This window comes from Amblyomma mixtum, chromosome 1, assembly GCF_055824585.1.
Source record: "Amblyomma mixtum isolate Tamu chromosome 1, ASM5582458v1, whole genome shotgun sequence".
Lineage (NCBI taxonomy): Eukaryota > Metazoa > Arthropoda > Arachnida > Ixodida > Ixodidae > Amblyomma > Amblyomma mixtum.
In genome coordinates this window covers 3,539,020-3,561,928 of record NC_143012.1, presented here as the reverse complement: position 1 = coordinate 3,561,928, position 22,909 = coordinate 3,539,020, and the positions used below count along the sequence as shown (strand labels likewise).

Below are 22,909 nucleotides of genomic sequence, written 5' to 3'. Positions count from 1 at the left end.
CCAACGTCCGTGAAAGGCTATGACTTCGGACGGGCGCTACAAATTATGCGCGAAAAACTTTTTTTTCTTTGCGAGTGTCGTCCATCCTTCCACCCATCAGTCGCCAACGGAAGCACACGGTCCGCCACGATCATGACGCCGGCTTTTAGCATTTTTCGCTGCAAAGGCGTCTGCTGCTGCTATCGCGCGTTCCAATGATTGAGCGGCAGTAGACGCCGTCCGCCCCAATCGCCCATGGCCCGATAAAGGCCGGTTCACATGCAAGCGACTGAGTGATTGAGCGGCGCGTCGCAGCGAAAATTTCCAACTTGTTGGAACCTCGCCGCTCGTCGCAGCGACGACTCAAAACAGGTTTTTCCGCCGTGGCGACAGGATTCGCTAGCATTTTCGCTTGCACGTGAAACAGGCTTAAGGCGAACGTACTGAAAACGAGGCTTGCACAACCGGACAAGCGTTGGCACTCTGCCAAGTTCGCTTCCCCCCTTGCTAGAGCTAACGGCAAAAGTAAACACACCGTGATGTTATCGCTGGGCAGCATCTTGGCGCGCCGCCAATAAATGCGTTGTGGGCCGTGACAGCGCGAGACGGAGGGACACATTTTTTTTTTTTTTTTTTTTTCAAATTCTTTGGCAAAAATCGGGGGTGGGTTGGTTCATTATGCAAGTGGGTTCGTCGCGCGAGTAAATACCGTACATATACCTACATATACCGTAATGCAAATGGTTCTTGCCATTTTTTTTGCGGCCATTCGATAATTCGACATCAGATAATTCGAACTTTTTTCCCGGTCTCGTGAAGTTTTAATTAACGAGCTTTTACTGTATATTGAACTAAGAAAATGAACTGAGGTTTTTAGCAACAGCCAAATGACACTGCGGTTGTTGCCATCAACAACTGTAGTATAAATTGTCTCTTGTTTTGTTGGTGGAGCCTGTCGTATATTTCTGCGGGCCAAGCAATAAACTTCAATTCTAAGTCAGCGCTCGTCCTCGTCTGTCTTCCTTCGTCCCCGTTTCAATTAGCACTGTATTACTCATTGGATTACCGACTCGCCCAAGCTTCAAGTCAAGGGACACAACTTTTCTGCACGTTTCCAAAGTGGCAACTTCAGAACCCCATATCTCAACTTCTATGATCGACGGGATTATAATTTTACCCTTATTGTATCCTCGCATGTCCATAGAAACCTATGGCACACATTTCAGCAAATTGCCTCAACAAAATTGCTTATATGCTCCCTCCAAAACACTCGAGTAGCATATTGCATAACCGCACAAGGACTTGTCTTGCTTGAAATTGAATGACATACTTAGAATCAGCACATAAAACTGCATGTTCCCTGAAAATTGCATAATTATGACTTCATTAATAAAAAATTATTTCAAAGACCAGGGTTTGAAGTGGCAATTAAACATAATTTATCATTTATGTTTGAAATTTGTTACAGTTAAGTGAATTTTTATGTGGATTTCATAACTGCATTTAATTTGGGCTAGCTGGTATAATTCTGAGCAATTAAGGAGAAAGTGCATAAGGTTTTGAATGCCAGTTTGCAAAGGTCTGCTGTGTGCAATAAGGCTATTAAGTGTTTTTTTTTTTTTCTAAAATGCCTAGTGACTTTAAACATAAATGTTAAAATTTCCCAAGCATATTTACCTCGCTACTGTTTTACAAAAAACAATTCCAGAAAGCACAGCATATGATTCTGTAAGAGCCGTCCCTATATAAGGGCCACAACTCTTACTCGGCAGCTAGCAATTAAAAAAAAAAAAGGAGTTAAGTCAGCCAAAAGAATGGCTTCATGTGCGCATAATTTTGCCCACGTGGTATGTTATACCCTTGTCACACTAGCAAATTTAATGTCATTCGAATCGAATGACATTAGCACCTAATGTCATTAAACGACTGCTACACGGGAACATGTAATGTCATTAGGTTCGAATGACATTCGCCATCGAATGAGTTAGGGGAACTCATTCGCATTCGATCTCGAAACGAATGCGTACTCTGGACACCAGATACGCAGCAGGTACAAGCGACGCGAAAAATATAGTGTGCACACTGCCAAACATACAAAGTGCATTTATTTAGTTCAGCTAAAAAAAGTTAATGTTTGTGTGAATCTGTTCACACTAGAGGCTGTCGTGGATAGCTGTTACTCTCGGTCTCAGCAGCCTACCGCAGCGGCCGAGCGTGAAGTAGCGTCTTTCCCGCGACTGTCGGTCATTTTCGGATGCGTGATTCTTGTTGGTTGGCGTGCCATGTTCGTTAAGCTCGGAGGTACTTAAAGACGTAACTGAGCAGTTCACCTTTAGGAAGTCATTTCCAAGCTCCGCGCGTGTCCGTGCGCCGCCATGTCAGCCATTTTGTTTGTTTACATTTATCGGATTTGTGGTTAACTTTGTACTTAGCTTGGCTTTTGATGGCTAAAGTGGTGCAGAATGGCCGCAAATAATATTTTAAGCTTATAATACGGCACACAAATGTTCTCACCCGCTTTTGAAACACTGCACAACAATTTCAAACATATTTTATGCGCGCTGATGTCGTTCAGTAGGACTATTTTTTTTTCACTGATCGTCGATGCCATCATTTTCGAATGACATTATTTTTTTCCGTGTAGCACCGAAAGAGACCGAATGACATTCGATGCACCGAATGCCATTAGGTTCGAATGACATTAAATTTGCTAGTGTGACAGGGGTATTATGCTGGGAGCTGACAGATGATAACTGCCTGCAACACCTGGTATGACCATGCACGCGTCGTCTCCTGTGCCGGACTCCGCCTGAAACCACAAACACGTGATGCCTCGGCGCTGCTAACTCTTTGTGTGCGCTTGGCGTTCATGCCAGAAAAGAGAAAACGCTATACTGCTGAAAAAACTAGAATGGGGAGTTCCCACGCTAGCGGCATTGCAGTGCTGTGCCATGGTAGTGTGCTGCTCACCTGCTTTCACCAGGCCTAGTGTGCTCCCCATAGAAGCCAAGTGATTTGAATCTAGTCAAAGTTTATTATAAAAGGTCTCACAATGTTACCACTTTACCATCACACAATACCCTCGTATTAAGATAAATGCATAACTGACTTCCACAAGGCCTTTGAAAATGAAGCGCATGGAAAAGCACGCCAGGTGAACGCCACCTCATAAGGATGGCCAAATGGCGTGCCGCTACAAACTGTCAGCAAAGGCATCATTACTGTCAATCAAGAACCACACCTTTAGAGGATCTGAATCTTAACTTAGAATCATGTGATGGTTGCCAGTGAACTGACCTGGCAACCTGTTTTACTTTATGCGGGAAACTCGCACCGTTTGTCAGACGCGTGTCCTGTCATCCATCTTTCAATGCATTATATACTTAAAGAATTTGCAGAACAGCGCTAATTCGGCATGAAAGTGCATGTTGCAGCACAAAAAGAGACACATAATCAGGGCTTCAACATACTTGCAAAAATTTTCCAAGAAAATACCAGTCCCGTGTCTCTTGTTTCCTGTCCTGTCCAGCACTCTTCAATGTCTTAGGAGCCACACACGACAAGCAGAACCTGGCTTGTTAAACCTCATTTCAGAGCTCGTCCCTCAGTGTCGCACTTTCGGCGTCGGCGCTGTCCTCAGCTACACACACCAGTTACGGCGTGGCATGTTTTTGTTATGACGAGAGCGCTGCCGGTGGTGCGGCAAACCAAGACACTTCTGTGCTGGTGTACACGTGTTTACAATGTCGGCATGGTGCATAAGGCAATGAATGCAGTGTTGGGGGGTGTGCACTTGTGCGCGTGGTGACTGAAGGCGTGGGCTGCACCACCCATTCAGCCGAGCCAAGAAAATACAAAAAAGTGTGCGCATCTCATAGGACTTTTTCTGGGCGATTCAATGGCGCCAGCGAGCCCATTTTGCACCCAAACAGAAAAAAATTCCGACGCCGCACTGCCAACGAAGCAGGCAGTGGCAGATAGTCAAAAAAATGCGAGTGAGCCATCACGTGGTCCTTTGTGCAGCCCAGCTGCCGAGTGCACAAAGTGGTGGAACAAATGTGGCAGAACAGAGACAAACAGGGCGATGTCATTAGCGATATCAATAAGATAGTTAAAGTAGCCGAAGAGTTCTACACAAATCTATACAATAGCGAATGTAACCATCAAGTTACTGAGAGAAGCAGTCGAGCACAGCAGTGAGACATCCCGCCAGTAACAAAAGGAGGATGTAAGGAAAGCCTTAGGAGCAATGCAAAGGGGGAAAGCAGCTGGTGAGGATCAGGTAACAGCAGATTTGTTGAAGGACGCAGGAGAGATTGTGCTAGAAAAACTAGCCACCCTGTATACCCAATGCCTTGTGACCTCGAAAGTACCAGAAGCTTGGAAGAACGCTAACATTATCTTAATTCATAAGAAAGGAGACGTCAAGGACTTGAAGAATCACAGATCGATCAGCTTACAATCCGTTGCCTACAAGGTATATACTAAGCTACAGTAAAAGCTCATTAATTCGATCTTCACGGGACCGGGAAAAAAGTTGGAATTATCCGATGTTCGAATTATCGAATGGCCTCAAACAACTGACAAGAACCATTTGCATTACGGTATATGTAACGTATTTACTCGCGTTACGAACCTACTCGCATAATGAACCCACTCACCCCCAATTTTTGCCTAAGAATTAAAAAAAAAGTGTTAGTCGTTATTGCTTCCCTCCGTTTTGCATGGTCACGGTCCAAAAAGCATTTCTTGGCAGTGCGCCAAAATGCTGTGCAGCGATAACATCACAGTGTGTTTACCTTTTGACGTTAGCTCTAGCAAGGGGAGAAGCAAACTTGACAGAATGCAAGCACTGGTCCGGTTGTGCAAGCCTCGTTTTCAGTACGTTCGCATTATCGTGCCATGGGCGATTGGGGTGGACGCCGTCTACTGCCACTCAACCATTAGAATGTGCGATAGCAGCAAACGCCTTTTGCAATGAACCATGCTAAATGCCGGCGTCATGATTGCGGCCGACTGCATGCTTCCGTTGGCGACTGATGGGTGGAAGGATGGACGACACTCGCAAAGGAAAAAAAAACTTTTCCACACGTAATCTGTAGCGCCCATCTGAAGTCATAGCCTTTCATAGGCATTGGCTGGGACTGCGCCGATAGTACTTCTCTGTATTTCAGAATTAACAGGGCTTGAATTAACGAGTATTTTGCTGCGAGTTTCAGAGGTTGCGTGGAAAAGAGGGAAAAGAAGAGAGCCGCCATTTAGGCTTTACCCACTACTCCACGGTTTTATCTGATTCCATCTACTGTCCCCGTTTAGGACGTGCGCAGCCTCTAACTGTGCAGAGGTGCTTTTTTTTTTTTTTAGCCACAAGCTGTGTGTTAAGCCACCCAGACGCGGCAGCGCGTAGTTCGAATTATCTGTAGGGGAACCGACTCGCTTTCGAATTAACGGCTTTTTTATACACAGATCTCTGTGCAGCTTGGCCGGACCAAGTAGTGTCGTTCGAATTATTCGAAAATTCGAATTATAGAGGCTCAAATTAACGAGCTTTCACTGTAATCACTAATAGAGTCAGGACAATATTAGACTTCAATCAACCAAATGATCAGACAAGCTTTCGTAAAGGATACTTGGCAATAGACTATATTCACGCTGTCAATAAGGGGATAGAAAAATGCGCAGAATATAACCAACCCCTATATATAGCGTTCATTGATTACGAGAAAGCATTCGACTCAGTAGAAACCTCAGCAGCCATGCAGGCATTGCGGAATCAGGGTGTCGAAGAGTATTATGTGAAAATATTGGAAGATATTTATAACGATTGCACAGCTACTATAGTTCTCCATAAAGTAAGCAATACAATTCCAAACAGGAAAGGTGTCCGGCAGGGAGACACGATCTCGCCTATGCTATTCATTGCTTGTTTACAAGAGGTATTCCGGGGCCTGAAATGGGAACAGTTGTGGATAAGAGTTAATAGAGAATGCCTAAGTAATCTACGATTCGCTGATGACATTGCCTTGCTAAGTCACTCGGGACATGAACTGCAAAGCATGATCAATGAATTAGACAAGCAGAGCAGAATGGTGGGGCTAGAAATCAACATGCAGAAAACCAACGTAATGTTCAACAGCCTAGCAAGGAAACAGCAACAGCTGCACGATGACACAATGGCAGTTAAGATCAGCAGTCAGAGGTCCCACAGACATGTCTCACAACCCACAAATAGGCCGGCTCCATATGTAGGTCTACTCCCCTGATTTCCAACGGCCATTGCTGCAAAAAGTTGGCACAACCTCAATGAGTGTGGCAAAGCTTCAATGCATTCTTTGTTCCTTTTTTTTTGTTTTTTTTTTGGTGTAATGACCGTGTGTGTTAGAAAACTAGGCTATTTTAAAAATTTAAAATGGCTACTGTGCCGTGACAATGGCCCCGAACACTCACCCAGACACTTTGAGGGCCAGCTGTGCTCCAGGGCTCAGCACCAAGGGCTCGGGCCTGTGTAGGGCGGGCACCAGAAGGTCTACAGGCGGCAGCACCTGTTCAAAGACATGAGGGGAGAGTGCATGTGGCTGCGTGTATGAATGTCATTTTCCCCTTTTCGCCACCGCGAGATACGTCTGCACCAAAATGCGGTTAGGCCACAGAACACCCTGTGATCTCCACTTCATGCCAGGCTTTGTCCACAGGTGCCACTGTGCTTTTAGTTCTTTTCTTATGCCCACTTCACAGCAGCAAGCGTGCACTCTCTGGGACCCAGAAAACCACAACACTGCACTGAACAATGGTACCCGACTTGGGTCAGGTCGGTGCGTGAAACATTGCACTCAGCCCGCAAATTAGGTTAGAGCGGCAAAACTCGTCACACTGAACTCAGCGAGAAGATGACTGCTCCACGAATACAGTATTTAGGCAGTCAAATTCGGCTCTCTGGTCATTGAGGAAGTCCACCAAAAGGGTTAAATGTAATGCAAACAATAGATATCAGTATTGTAAGATGGAGAATGCCCAGAGCAGGCTTTAATGCCACCCACAGAAATGACGCTCGCAACAAAGACGAAGATGGGAGATGATGATAAATATAGACAAATGAAGCTGAAGTTTGTGTGCAATACTTACAATATGTTAAACAAAAGACCCCAGAGGCAGCCACCTTTCAACGTTCCCTTTCGCGATAACAATGAAGAGAGAGTTTAGTTTTGCTTTAACAACAGCGTTCTTACCCCTCCATCAAACAAGAGTGTTTACGCTGGGAGCTTTGTTGTTTTCCAGAGCAATGCCGATAGCTAGAAAACTGTCACTAAGCCTGTTAGTTTTTTGTGGTTTCACAAAAAAATCGCAGATGTAAGCATTTTTCGCGGAATCACGTGCTAGGAGCGACATTCTTTTTTTTTCTGACGCTACTGCTGTGATGGACATTAGAAACAAGAGTATAAAGACAAAAATGGCTGTTCTCCCTTATTTGCACGAATATTAAGAGAGGGGGGTTTGAGAACTGACAAGAATTTTAGAAACGCGCGTAAGGGCCACACCCGTGTATGGGCAGGGTGGACGGTGATGGTTACTATGATAGGACTGCCAACGATATTACTCAGCGATACGTTCGCGCGCAAGAACACACAAGTGGCCGACGATTCCTGGGCTCCTCATAGACATAGGCATCGCCACACTCGTGGAACACTGCTGAAATGGCCGCAGTGTTGTACTGCCGATGGTCCGCATGTTGATAATGCTTTTCGGAAAGGCGGAAAACGTTTTGCCTCACAGCACGGTGGCTGCCAAACTGTGACGGCAAATATGCATTAAGCGGTAGTCATTTCATGAGTCATTACGCCTTAGCGGACAGCCAATACATAGGTTACAATGGTGGGTAAGTTAGGGAATTCTCACAACTACCTGGTAAGCGGGTAGGTATTAACGAGGTTTTACTATACACAGTTGACAACCAATTTTTCGGACTCCCAGAGATTGCGAAAACAACCGAAAAATCTGGCAGCGCAGAAAATCAAATTTCGCCGAAAAAAATCACAAATTGCCAATATGTCGGAGGAAGGGGTCCTTTGTATTGCACACATTCTGAAGCTCTTCATGAGCAAATAGTCAAACCCTCAAACCCACTTATAACAATATTGAAGTGCCATGGAAATACCATCATTATAACTGATATAGTATGCTATAACCGGCTTGTGCCGAAAAAAAGAAAAGATGACAAACTCTAGAGCATTTATTTACAGGGAGCACCCAGAGGGATTTCATTGTTCTAATGCCTGTAAAAGCTGTAAAATTCAGCAACGCGGCAGCTCGCCTGACGCGGTGACTCCTGCCCTTAGGACACGTGAAATCTGTGAAGCGGGGTCCATGACCAAGTTAGCGAAAAACACGGGAAGATGGAACAACGCACGCACTGCGGTGCCAGCTGTAGCTCAGAATGCAAAAACAAACAAAGAAACGTGCCGGCGCATTTTGTTTTTGCAAGTGGCACACCCCTCAGAAACGTTGATATTGGACTGCTCCACCAATGCTCCCTACTTTCATCTCTGCAAGGGACTTTTGCAAAGGCGTCCGTCGTTTCTCCTGCCTGCATCGCCGCAAGCAACAAGCAGCATCCTCAGCGCGCCCGGTGGCGGTGTCTCCGAGTGCGTGGTCTTTCGCTTTCGCAGCGTCGCTGCGCCGGTTTGGTCCATCGGTCGGCTCCACACGCGCGCGCTTGTGAAGAGTGGTTTTGCTGATGCAGTTGCAGCGTTTCCATGTTTTTGTCTCTTTTATGGATGACACTCAATGACCAGATGTGCTATGACAGCATTGTTATCAGCGGTTTATTTTACCATAGAACACATGGTAAAGCTGACGGTGCTGCGACTGACCATTGTTATATCTGATATACTGTTATAACCTGTATTGTTATAAGTGGGTTCGACTGCATCGCTGTCCGTCATGAGTACAGACGATGGGCAGCGACCCCTTTCCCGAGCTCAGCCTGGTTGTGCTGCCCTTGGCATGTCGCCGATGAACGCACAGGTTGGGACAAAGTCTAGAGAGGAAAGCGAACAAGCCGTTGCAGGAACTACGCTGCGTCAGCAGTACGATAGGCCTGGAACGAGAACACAAAGGTGGAGAGACAATAATAACTGTGTAGGGGCCAGTGCGGGTGGCACCATCAGGGGACACGGGGACGGCTGGCAACATGGGAGTAGGGGATGCGATCCTGCGTATGGCTGGCAACACGGGGCGGAGGGGAAGCGACGCCGGGTGGTGGGCATGTGCGCAGGGAGTGCGCGGTTGTGACTGAGTGGCGCGGTCGAAGTGGGCCCGAGTGTGAGCTCGGTGCGCGTTGTGTACGGTGCGCGAACTGTGGACAAGTGGGGACTCGGGCGCGAGGGACTGAGTGCGCGCAAAAAATCATCCCTTGACAACTAAGAAACAATCAAAGCAAGCGCTCCGTTGGAGCTGGCCTCCATCATTATTAGGGCTAGCAACTAGAGCAAAAATCCGCATCACATCTGACAATATGCACTCACTCTGCGGTGGCTTGCGTATAATGAGAGGCATCTTGCCTGTCACCGAAACACCAGTTCTTTATGGTTTCACAACAAAAAAGTCAGAGTTGCGGTGCGTTTTCAGTGGGTACGCTGACTTCGCTTTGAAAAGCACCACCATTTCCTTCCCACTCGCCATTTCCGTGAACCCGTATGCCTCCCACGCACTTCGCTGCAACCTCTTACCGTATTTGGGATGAAAGACTCAGCACAGTTCATGCAGAGTTCAGCGAATTCTGACTACTGTTCAAGTTCATGCAGTGGAAGACGTTGAAGGACAGTAAGAATTTGAAACCATGCAGACGCAATGTGCCGGCTTGAGTATTGACAGCAACTGCAAAGGAGGTCTGAAAAATCGAGCAGTCTGTTGCGGTGCATCCGAAATTTCAGGTACTCTTATACCTTGGCTTTACGGGCCATGTCGCGGTGCCGCGAAAAAGTCTGAATGCCATATAAACGCGTGTAAGGGCTACACTCGTGTGTGGGCCGCACCCGTTTTCCCGAAAGAAGTGTTTAAAAAAAAATAAATCCGTGTAAGGGCCGCACCCAAACTTTCCATGACCCAGGCGGGAATAGCCTTCTTAATGCACGCGCCATGGACTCCATCAGCTCCGGCTGCGAGCAATGGTGTGCTTGATCGTGGAGGCCATGCAAGCAACATGGCCTCCGAGATTTTCTGCACGCACTCGTGTGGCTGTTAATCTCGGAGGGCACAAGAGCTTCCAAGTGCCGTCCGTAGATGGCGACTGAGGTCGCAGCCATCATCATCAACTTTTTTCAGTGCCGCGATATCCTGCTATCCACATCGGCATCAGTATCGCCAGCTCCGGCCTTTTGTTGCTTTTGTGGTGTGTTAGCGTGTTCACTGTAGTTGTGATGGTTGTAGCTTTCGGGCAAGCACCTTAACAGCTACACGGCTGAGAGTTTGCTCTCGGCCACGGCAAGCATGCAGCGGGCAGGAAATTCGACGCGGCCGAGAAGAGCGTCCGACGATGGTGCAACCAAAAGGATGCATTGAGAAACACAAGCTGCAAAAACCGCGTTTTCCAAGGCAAGCCGCGCGAGCTGCCCAAACTGGCAGAAAAACTGCTTTGCTATGTGATGGAAGTGAGGAACAACACCTGCGCGTTGACAGCGGACATGTTGCGCGGCTTCTTTTGGGATGAGCGTGCACCAGCTGAAAGTCGAAATACTCCGCAACTGACAAATGAGCGTAGAATAAATGCCACTCATTCCCCGATTGGCGTGTTTTTACTTTAAAGAAAATTTCCGCATCGCGTGTATGGGCCGCACTCCGAAAATTGATCCTCGAATATGGAAAAAAAAATGCGGCCTTTACACGCATTTATACGGTAATTAAACACGTAAAAAAAATCATACATCCGAATTTTTGGTCGCTGACTGTATTAGCAAACGATTTTCCGGAGATACTGTATAAACGCGTGAAAGGGCCGCACTTTTTTTTTCCGAATTCGAGGGCCAATTTTTGGGGTGCGGCCCATACGCGCGATGCGCGAAAGTTTTTTTCTTTCAGTAAAAACACGCCAACCGGGGAATGAGCGGCATTTATTCTACGTTCAGTCGTCACTCGCCGCGTATTTCAACTTTCAGCTGGTGCTCTGCTCTGGTGCGTGCTCATCCCAAAAGAAGCTGCGCAGCATGCCCGCTATCAACGCGCAGCTGTTGTTCCACACTTCCATCACATAGCAGAGCAGCTCATCTTCCAGTTCGGGAAACTTTACGGCTTGCCTCAGAAAGCGCGGTTTTTGCAGCTTGTGTTTCTCAATGCATCCTTTTGGTTGCATCATAATCAGACGCACTCCACGGCCACGTCGAATTTCCTGCCCGTCGTATGCTTGCCGTGTTCCAGAGCTAACTCCCAGCCGTGTAGCTGTTAAGGTGCTTGCCCATCATGCTAAAACTGCAATGCTTGGTGGCAGTACGAGAAAGCTACAACCATCACAACTACGGTGAACACGCTAACACGCCACAAAAGCAACAAGAGGCTGGGGCTGGTGATGCTGATGTGGATAGCAGGAGGACGCAGCGGAGGAAAAAAATTGATTATGATGATGATGACCGTGGCCTTGGGCGCCATCCATGGATGGCACTTGGAAGCTTCTGTGCGCGATCAAGTGCATCATTGCTCGCAGCCAGAGCCGATCGCAAAGGCCACGGCGCGGACATTTTATTCCCTCCTGGGTCATGGAAAGTTCGGGTGCGGCCCCTAACGGATTTACTTCTTTTTCAAACATTTTCTTCGGGAAAACGTGGTGTGGTCCATACACGGGTGCGGCCCTTACCACGCGTTTATACGGTATAAAAGTGAAATTTTCTGAGAGTAGCCGTAGTACTGTTTATAATATGCTCAAAAAATTTCATGTCAAGGTATTAAGAAAAAAAATTTGTGCTGAAAGCCACATCCCTCCTCAACTGCAATATCCTCACACTCAGCCACCGCCATTAGCTAGGGGATTAAGAGGCATTTGCCTCAGCTCTCTGTACTTGTAGCCAACTATAAAAGCCCTATAAAATCCAATTAAAAGCTCCTTCAAACAATTGTTTTGGTGTGCATGTGTGTGTGCATGCATGATTTTTTTCACAAATGAACATCAGAAGCACAGATTACCTCGAGGGAAAGCTGGGCCACAGTGCGGTTGCCTCGCAAAAGGCGCAGCTGCAGGCGCCCTGGCCGCAACGCACGCACATGTGCAACACAGAGGCCGTCGGGCGGAGCATCCTGCGTCAGGGGGGCCGCCAGAGACACCAGGCCGGGCTCCGAGGCTGCCCACCGCAGAGTGCGCAGCAGGTCAGCTGCCAGGCAGACCACGGCTGGACCCAAGCCACCACTGGCCCGCACGTGCACAGGCACCTGTGTCCAGGGGGGCAGCCAATGGTGGACACAACGAAGGAATGATGATACCCAGATATGGCTACACAGATATGGCTACAACAAAGCCGGGCCGCTTCAACTTCATTATGAAGAGCTTCAACTGTACTATCAATCCCCACAATGAGCTCCTATCGTCCGCACACATGACATGCTGTAGCTACCGCTTCCAGCAATGGGATACGCACAAGAGGAATTACCACAGGTAATAAAGTGCTCCTAAGAGAGGCCCTGTGGGATCTAGCACAGTGAGCTTCCAACTGGAACACAAAAATTAAAGTCCTGAAAACCAGGGGTTCTCAATCTTTTCAGCCTTGTGGAACCCCAGAGGTTTTCAAAAGGTGCTGGGAGATTCCACATGTCTTGGCTTCCATCCCTTCTTGCCTCTTATAATATGGAAGGAAGAAGAAGAAAAAAAAAACACCCCTGAGAACAATCGCCAAATGTGGGCATTTGCGAGTAGGGGTTTTCTGGTTTGAAGTGAATAATAATTTTGTTCGAAAACTTTCAAAGTGAATATACTCTAGCACACAAAAAAGGTTCAACGGCACAACGGGCATTTTCAAAATCATGCATTTTCCAAACACACAAGGCCACTACATGAAAAAAGGAGAGAATGCATTGGAGCTTTGTCACTCTCATTGAAGCTGTGTCGGCTTTCTGCAGAAATGGCTATTGGATTTTGGAGGAGCCAGCCTAAATGCGGTGTTGATGTATCTGAGGGGAGTGAAACTTACATGTGTGGCCTCCAATTGTGACTGTGTCGTTGTGCACCTGTCGCTTTTATGCAGTGACTCCATGAAACCTGCTAGGTGTACGCACCACGCACCCAGCACCACGCAGCGTTAGCATTGAAAGAGGCACTCATTTCATGCCTCGTGGTAACTCCCCTTCGTGCTCGCGATGTCATGCTTGTTTATCGAATTTCATGCGGAGAAGAGCGGCTGCGGTCAGCTCAGACTCGTTCCGTGGAAGTCAAGGGAGCCGAGCAGAGCATCCTCTGATTACAAAGATTTAAGCACAACACGATCCACTTCAGTGAGGAGCCACCGTGCATGTGCCTTGAGGAGTTCAGCGTACAATCAAACTTTGACGTAACAAATTATTGGCTATATCAAACTCTTCATAAATATTTTTGACAAATGAATGCAATTTCTACTTTACACATCGAATGCAGTTGGCCATGAAATATCGAACTCCCCAGCACCAAACTGTGCCTGCTTGGATGGCAGGCAGTAGGCTTCGCTGCACTGCAAAAGTGACTGGTAGTGATGCGGCAAGCGTTTGTGCCAAGGTTTGCATTTTCATCTCGCACCCACAAACAGCAGCGTGTGGGGTAGCAGTCCAGCAGTCAGCACGTGTTCACGCCTCTGACGTTCGTTGACAGCACCATGGAAGCAGCGCCAGCAGCTTGAAGTAAAAATCCTGCGCTCATGTAGGCTACCACAGAGGTGATGAAATAAGCAATACCTTTCGCTCTGACGTACCGCTTTCTATGCGACACAGCTGTGATGTGGGGAAGCCACAGTACCCGGCACTTAACCTGCACTAGTGGTGCTGTGTGAGAGAGCCAACTTAACTGGTGCTGTTTTTTTTGCGGTCTTCGGAATAGCAGCGAGCACCTTCAAAACGCTGCCTAAAACTTGGGAAAACATCTCCCCACTTCTCCAGTAAGAATTGCCAGAATTGCTGTACCTTGAACGACTAAATTGCGCCGCTGCTGCGCGTTTTCTGATAAAATTTTATGCTATAAATTTCGGCTATAGAAAACTATTATACAATCTTTTACTCATTCGCTATAACGAGGTAGTTGCACTGAACTTCCTCCAACATGGCACCACAGCAAGCCTGACCCCACGGCCCTGACACTGCGCATGTGTGCCTACACACATGCGCATATGCCAAAGCCAGTCAGCGCATGCTCCCGGCAACAGACACGAGCAGGAGAAAGGCGGTGCCCAGATCAATATCTGCCAGGTGCCTGTGGCTGCACTACTGGCGGTGTGCACACACACTGCAACCGGCATAACTGCATGCATCAATAGCGAGATTTAGCGTAGCTCGATCTGCTTCCGCATGCCGGCAGTGTGCAGATGCTAACTGGCCCAGGCGTGCACACAGCTGGCCAGCACCTGGTGCCTTGTGGCATCCTCAGGACAACCTGCGCATGGAAGCAGACTGCGCTACGCTCGATCTCTCGAAGGGCTCCCTTGACTTAACGAAATAGGTCTGAACTGACTGCAGCTGCTCTTCTCCGCACGACATTCACTGAACAGGCACGACTGCGCCAGCATGAAGGGGAACCAGGACGAGGCATGTGGAAATGAGTGCCCCTTTCGCACGCATAACGCAGGGTGGCAGGATGCATTGAGGAACACAAGCTGCAAAAAGTGCGCTTTCCAAGGCAAGCTGTGAAAGTTTCCCGAACTGGAAGAAGAGCTGCTCTGCTATGTGATAAAAGTGCGGAACAACGGCTACGCATTGACCACAGACATGCTGCACGACTTCTTCTGAGATGAGCATGCACCAGAGCACAGCACCAGCTCGGAGTTGGACGACTCCATGAGTGACGACTGAACAGAGAAAAAATGCTGCTCATTCCCTGATTGATGCGTTTTTGCTCAAAAAAATTATTTTTTTCACACATCACATATATATGGGCCGCACCCTGAAAATTGGCCCTCAAATATGGAAAAAGAAAGTGTGGCCCTTACATGAGTTCATGCACTACTATTCGCTTCAAACCAAAAAACCACTATTTGCACATGTCTATACTAATAGCATACAAGCTAAAAAAACAAAAGTTGCCAACACTGGGACACAGTCCACGGCATACTGCATTACTCCCCTGGCCAACCGCGATAGTAAGCGAAATCAACTTTTCAATGTTTGCCTATATTAAACAAACCAGGTATCAAAATTCTAGAGCTTATAATTTCTTCTCGTGATTAGTTTTTTGTTTAGATAACAAGATAAGTTTTAAGAATAGCCTACTTCTTTGCCATGGAGGAAATCTGTGCGGCGGTCGTGAATGTGGGTGAAACTTCACTGCAGACTTAAGTTGTAGCCAACTATAATCATCATTCTCCTCAAGCAAAAGTTTCGATTTTCATGCCCATCAAAAACTTTTGCCAATTCATCCACGCCGCTACCTTGACATTTCTTTTCGTGCCAACTACAGTAAAACCTTGCTAAGGTGCATTTGCTTACGCGGTAGTTGTGCATAGGAAGTAGTCACATGAAATCCCTGTTGCTTCCATTAAGGGGAGATGCGGGTCTCAAAATGAAAATTTTTATTACTACGATATCGTAATAAAATTAGGTGCGCATATGTGGTTCTTCCTGTTTTCAAAAATATAGTTAGTTCCAGTATATATCAATTAGTTCACATAATATACAAAAATAACTGAAGCCTAAATGGCTAAATTCTTAAGGTTAATTAAGACAGTTAAGGTTAATTAAGACTGCCAAAGCCCTGCCATCTGGAGCTAGGCTAATTTATGAGGCACGTCATCATATAAAAATGTTCACTTATGTTCAGGCACCACAATTATAAAATATATTTAGATGACATTATGGTTCACAAAATTTGTAATGTTCAACTCAGGCAAAAAAAAAAAATAAACAGCACGGCTATACCGTTTAGTTTTTTCTAAATTCAATGGCATAAGGTTAATTGAAATTGCAACACAAAATCATAGCAAAAGCTATGCTACGAAAAAACAACAACAGAAAATCGCATTTGCAATCGCATTCGGAGGACAGCAGAATGCGGATGTTCCAAACATATTTCACAGCAGTGAGTCATACCAGGATGTGGGGAAAGTGGTCCAGTTTTCAAACAAAACCAAGATGACAGCCACCGGGAACGCAGTCGTGGGAAGATGGGCACTAAGGTCTGCCACATTTCACTCCTAAATCGCCATTTCTGCTCTTCACAGGTGCGAAATATATATTGTTTTAGTATTTTGAGGTCGAATTAGGCCTTGACACTTAGGCAGGTACTTTAGAGTGCACAGATCCTAAATATGCCATTTTTGTATAATCTAAATTTTCGCATTTTTTTGCCACTTCAAAACCTGCATCTCCGCTTAAATCTTACACATATGGCGCCCGCTTACAGCATAACGGCTTGTCGTGGACGTCTCAGTTAGCGCAGACATACCCTGTCAAGAACTGTGCCCCAGATTGCAAGGAAGCTTCACCAGTGCTCCTAATGCGCAGATGGCAGCAATACAGCGATACTGGTATATGCAGGGGTGCGCAAATACTGAGATTTTCAAATACAAATCGAATACCAATATGAAGAAAAAATGCCTTCGAATACTGAATCGAATACCCAATACCTTTTCCATGCAAAATACACCATATTTACTCGCATAATAGGCGCACCCCTAGTTTGGTCGCAAAAAATCAGATTTTTTATTTCCGCACATAATAGGCGCACCCCATAATAGGCATAATAGGCGCATAATAGGCACTGTAATCAGTACTGTATTAACACGATTGCAAGCCGACGCCTCGCCGGCCCCCGCCCCCCCAATCTTTATTTTAACAAAGTTTTTGCTGAACTGACTACTAGTCCTCACTAGTGCTGCTGTCGTCGCAGCTGCTGTGGACCCACAGCACGTACAACAACATCGCGTAGAACAGCCGCACACAATTTTCAAGGATGCTCACTCTAAACATCTGTTTGGAAAGCTTCATCTCCAGCTGGGAAACGTTCCTGACTTAGGCCCGCGAAAACCTCAGCGCCTGGAGTCGCGTCTGAAAATTTAGGCACGCCACAGTCGCAACTGCCGCACTTCTCAGCCACGTCAAATTTCCGACCTGCCGCACGCTTGCCGTGTTCGAGAGCAAACTCCCAGCCGTGTAGCTATTAAGGTGCTTGCCCGTCGAGCTAAAACAGCAATGCTCGGCAGCAAAGCCTCAAACCTCGATGAACTAACGCGCTGCCGCAGATCCCGGCACTTGACAACAACAAAAAAACTGGAGCTAGTGATGCTGATAGCGATATGGATAGCGGAAGCTCGCGGCGGAGAAAAACGTTGATGATGGTGATGAGCTTGACCTCGGGCGCCCTCCGTGGGCGGCTTCTGGAAGCTCCTGTGCACGTATGTGGCCTCCGCGATCAAGCGCCCGTTGCGCGCAGCCGAGCTGATCGCGGAGGCCTTGGAGCGTGCATTTCGAAGGCTATTCCCGCGTGGGTCGTGGAAAGTTTCGGTGCGGCCCTCACACGAATTATTTTTTTAATACTTTCTTCGGAAAAACGGGGTGCGGCCCGCACACTAGTGCGTTTTTGTAGTATGTTCAATTTTGTGAGTCGAAAAATTTCCGGAAATTTTACCCCGCGTAATAGGGGCACCCCGAACTTTGAGCCGGATTTTTTGGATAAAAAAGTGCGCCTATTATGCGAGTAAATACGGTATTTTAAAAAAATGACAAACAAGAAAATGTTGTTGCCCATATTTTTTTTTTCAAAACAGTGTATGGTCTTTCAACTGAAATAAACACAATAGACTGACTCAGCACTGTATAAAAAATATGTGCACAGAAATGTACATTACTTAATTAGACAGCATAACAGTATCCAACCTGTAATGTCGTCATGCGAAATGAAATTAGGAAAATGACGAGACTGACAACAAAAAGCATGATGGGAAGTAAAACCTCATTAATTCTGAGTTCAAGGGACACCACCTTGCTGTGATTGGCCGATTGCTCATTGCATCAAGCAGCAACGTCTCATCGCTCTGTCATTTTGATGTCACTGTCACTTGTGACGACACTTGTGATCAGATTTGTGATCGTACTGTAGTACGGCCCTAAGCATTGCCATCATTGGCTGATTTCCCCAAGTATAAAATGCATGCGCTCACAGTGATTTCTGTGTGCCGATTCCAGAGGTACACTACACTGCTATACACTTCAAAATGGTGGCAAGGACATCACGAGTTTGAATCAACTGACTGCAAGATCTTTTAAATGCAATTTTCTCAGCTATACATAAGTACATTTTTTGCCTCTGGACAAATGTCACCATTGCTGCAAACAGCCAGAGAATCAATTTCTAGTGAGAAAAATAATTTCATAAAGTTCTCCTGGGGGCCTCTGTGGTCACCTGAGATCCCTGAACAATCTTGCGCAGAGGGCAGTGAAGCTCCAGCTTCCCAATAGACACCACATGCACCGATGTCTCGTCCCGACCGCCGGTCGCAGCTGCAGCCCACACGCGGCCCTGGCACGGTGGGCCCTTAGCTCGCACCAGGCCCACCGCAGAGACCGACAGGCAGGGCATCTCTTCGGACAGGCCAAACTCGACGGCAACACCCGAGGGACCCCCGGACCAGCTGAGCTGCACAAACAGCATCAACATTGCACACACGACCACTCTACCCACAGGGGGACAAAAGCACAGCACAAAACACACTCCAGAAGGAGACACAAATGCTGACGATTCTGGAAGAGCCGTTGTGTGCATGCACGTGTGTGGAAAGAGAGAGACAGCGCCTCTGCACACGCAGGTTTCTTCTAAAAACCCTTTCAAATAAGCAGTAGCACGAGCCTTCTACACCCACTTGCAACAATCGGAAGAGCAAGTATTTTCACATTGATGTGCATGTGATGGAAAGCTCTAGAGCTGCCCATAGCTTGCAAGTGCAAAGCACGTGCAGTATAAGGCAAGTACAATGCACAGGCCGTCATGAAAGTGAGCATAAAAGAGTCTAGGCGTCTGCCGAGTTGGCTGCACTTTTAAGAAGAGCAAGATCCACTGAAGCACAGCCGTCAAAATGCCGGAAGCGGATGTCAATTCAGTTGCGACTGTGAGTGGCAGCAGGAAGTCACTGCGTTGCCATTGCTGCAGCAAAACACCCAGTAGCACAACTGCTCTTTGCCGAGAAATGGAGCATGACCAACAAGACAGAAGAAAAGTTCAGGCGCGCAACGAATTCCACTGTAAAGGAGTATAATCAGGAGGTGCCTCATTTACCCACTGGTCATTAAGAAATAGGAACTGCAGTCCAGGTACTCTTTTCTGCACCGTAAAGGCCAGAAGTGAACTAAAAGAATGAAAATAATGCATGCAACTATGCACAGCTTTGCAGTGACAGAAGGAGGCCGCTGCAGCCAACAATCGCTGATGGTAAATAAATAGGCAGCTAACTTGTATGCAGAGCATGGAGTTTCACATTTTTATTGAGGGAAAAACGGAGTGAAGAGGAAAATTTGTGGAGTGCACTGACCTGCTGCACAATGCGTGCTTGCTGCCGGGCTGAACTATCAAGACGTCGTGACGACTTGCTGCCTGCAACATCGCTTAATGCGAGTTGCTGCTGTGATCGGACCGTTGTACAGACAGTAATTAACGTTTTACATTCCTTTTATGCAGGCACTGCAAGAACTGCGAGATGCCAGTTTTAGGTTTCTCATTTATCTGCAGCAAATAAATAAAAGGGATCAGCCAATAAAATCTTGTGCTTCCGTTCATGTATGCGTTGGGAGACATCGCAGACAGTTTTCAGAGGTTCACCAGGGTGCAAAGCGCACGCATGCCCACTGACGCCTGAAAACTAGCGCGCCAGCTAACTCGAGAGCTCAACACAGAGATACAGCACAGCAGCTATCAAGAACCATAGGCGAAGCCGCAAATCAACCTCTGGCATGTCAAACACGTAGGTGTAGTGGCGCGTCACTGGCAACTGGCCAGCCATACACATGATGAGCTGGGTTTCACACTAGCAGATATGGCATAGTTTCATGATGCAGGACTCTTCAGCAGCTAATAGAGAGTACTACAATAGCGAATGCACGTTTGCATGCAGTAAATGCAAGCATTTTGCGGGACATTATGCTTTAAGTTACATCATTCAATGTACACAAACGCCGACGAGACGATAACTCTGGTGATAGTGCTGCCACCTGGTTTGGATGAAGTGAACAGTAATTCTGCAACAAACCAGTGCTCATTAGGCCAAGGATCTATCGAATCGTCAACGAAATAAAAAAACAGGCCAAATTTGTTATAGGGCAGAGGAGACGAAGCAAAAGTTCAGTACACAATTTATAGCCACTTCACGTGCCGAAAAATGCAGTAACACCCACAAGTTCACTTCTAAGCGAGAGGCTCCACTTCAAAGGGCACCACAATGTTGGCTGTTACCTAATGAGGGTCCTTAAGGATCTGCTATAGAGTGTACGCTATATGTGTGACGTCACTGTCCCATTTCTTCAACAGTTTTCGCTGCATCCGAACCACCACATCCGCTTCCAGTGTTTCCAGGCCACACCAATTAGGTGTGGCCACTGTGGCCAATTGTGACGATTTATGACAAACTCTGAATATGGACTCAGATGTGTAGTTTGCACCACTGAAGTGATGCCAGATAACCATTAGCTGTACAGGTGCGGCCGAAATAACATGAAGCATGCTTGGGCATTTGAACTTTCCACATACATTCCGTGGATAAAACACGAAAGATTCCTTGGCATTACGCACAACCACACCAGTAGCATTCGATAGTGTATGTATTAAGTACGTCCTCTTTTTTAGCTAGGTCACCTGTGATAATCGTTTCATCACTAAACCATGTTCCAATTATGCCAACAACTATACACCTATGCACAAACTTGCCTTCATATTTTTAAACGTGTGGGCAGATAGCACAAGAACTGCAATCTATGTTCAACTACAAAAATTTTTTTACAACTTACACTAAGTAAGACTGTGACAGATTCCAAGTTTAAAAGAGCAGGATTTCTCAAACTTTGCTGCCTCAAGGAACACCAATAGCCTTTAACATGTGCCAAGGAACCCCCCCCCCCCCTTGTCACAATCGGTCTGTTTTGCTTGTGAATGGACCTTTTGTGCTTTTTTGCTGTTTTATTAAATTTTGTAAGAATTTATTTGTTTTGTTGCTATCAGCAATTGCTGTATTTACTCGTATAATTTGGGCACTTAACTTTTACTCTCATATTTTGCACTCTCTGCTCCTGACCACCAGCACTGTACAGTCTGCGCTGCCCTTGTGTAGGGCGCTCAAGCAGTCTGCCCCAGGCAGTCAAATGTGAAATTAGAAAGCAGTCCTTGGTTTGCGAGCAAACTGCGTGTGCCTACCATGCTTGCAGGTTCATGTGGCTCTAGTTCCACGCAAGCATAGCTTTTAAAAGTGAGACGCTATGACGACATGTTGACTTTCATACAGGGAAGGGCACCACTTGATTGCTCTGCACAAGGGTGATGCATACTGTATATGGCACGCGCAAGGCAGATTTGGAAAGATCGGCAGAGCCGCATCACCGTGTGCGGCTGCGAAAGGTGCGAGTGGCAAGGGAACAAATAGTGCACCGTTTACCCGGCACGCTCGCTATCGCTTTTCCAGATGGAACAGTTGTGCATGCGCAAATCTCAACTACCGAACCATCTGCTGTTCGGTTTGCTGCTAGTCAGCCAGGCGGCAAGCAAGAGCATCGTTTTGTCACCCGTTATTTCTTTTGCCTCCCACTGCTGGCTTCGCGACTGTGTCATTGCACGTTTATTGCTTTGAGTTGTGCACACGCCAGCATGCCATCATGCGGGGAACTACATAACGTGGGGCAGGGCGAGAGGGGGCGTGCATCTTACACTTCGAGGCAACTCTCTTTTTTGGCCAGCGAGGGGTGCGAGCTGGGGGGTTCCGAGTATAGGCGGCAATATACAGTATATATAGCACGTTATGACCTATGTAGCATTTTTTAAAACCTGATCAGAAAATTTCCACGTAATTTGTGCACCCCCTTCTCGAAGTCTTAATTTAAAGAAAAAATAAGGACACAAATTATGCAAGTAAATTTGGTAGTTTTTAATTTAATGCCAATCTCTCACTGATACTCAGATCTGCAGAAAACTAACTGCAAGACAAACGCATTACCACATCTTCGGTATCATTTGGCTCCAAATGTTAGTCTTGCGATCCTAGACTTTGCCAGTACATCACCACGGCCAGACGCTCTTTACTATAGCAATCTTTGAAAAAAAAAAAAAAATTTTACTAAAACCTAAAAAAAAATGTACAGCCAATTCTGGAAAGTGAAAAGAGAGGCGAAAGCAAATACAGGGAAGGGAAAGCAAGTAAGCCATTAAGTGGACCTGTTGACAGCTGCAGTGACCCTACACAGTGTAGCCAGTGGACTGCACATCACCTGTGCAATTTATATTTGCTTCTATCAACATGCAGCCTCAAGTGTGCAGCACTGCCATTACAGTGAAGAAAGAAAAAAAAAAACTGGCCCAGGCTGCTTCCTCCCTTGACGCTCCAGTGGAGTTACTCTCTCTCCATTGGCCTAAGTGCATGTCCCACACAAAACTCTTGCTTGGGCTAGTTGGTTCATGCTTGAAGACGTAATGAAAATGTAGAACACACAGGACAGGGCCAGCGCCTTTTTATATCAGGCTCGCAAGTGCACAATGCCAGAGAAACTCGGTGGAGCTTGCTACCCGCCGCTGCATCTCCTGAAACCGCCT

At 46.7% G+C, this 22,909-nt stretch overlaps 2 protein-coding genes across 2 annotated transcripts in view; one reads left to right on the top strand and one right to left on the bottom strand.

Moving 5' to 3' along the window:
• Positions 1 to 22,909, top strand: part of Snp (Snipper) — a 302,062-nt gene that overhangs the window by 199,238 nt on the left and 79,915 nt on the right. The gene's annotated exons all lie outside the window — the stretch shown is intronic.
• Gp210 (nucleoporin 210) overlaps positions 1 to 22,909 on the bottom strand; it is a 132,022-nt gene that overhangs the window by 50,905 nt on the left and 58,208 nt on the right. The window contains exons 22-24 of the mRNA XM_089541563.1: positions 18,530 to 18,763; positions 12,148 to 12,390; positions 6,427 to 6,521 (exon numbers count right to left, since the gene is read on the bottom strand). Of these exons, the coding sequence (XP_089397689.1) occupies positions 6,427 to 6,521; positions 12,148 to 12,390; positions 18,530 to 18,763 (572 nt within the window). The remainder of the gene's footprint in view (positions 1 to 6,426; positions 6,522 to 12,147; positions 12,391 to 18,529; positions 18,764 to 22,909) is intronic.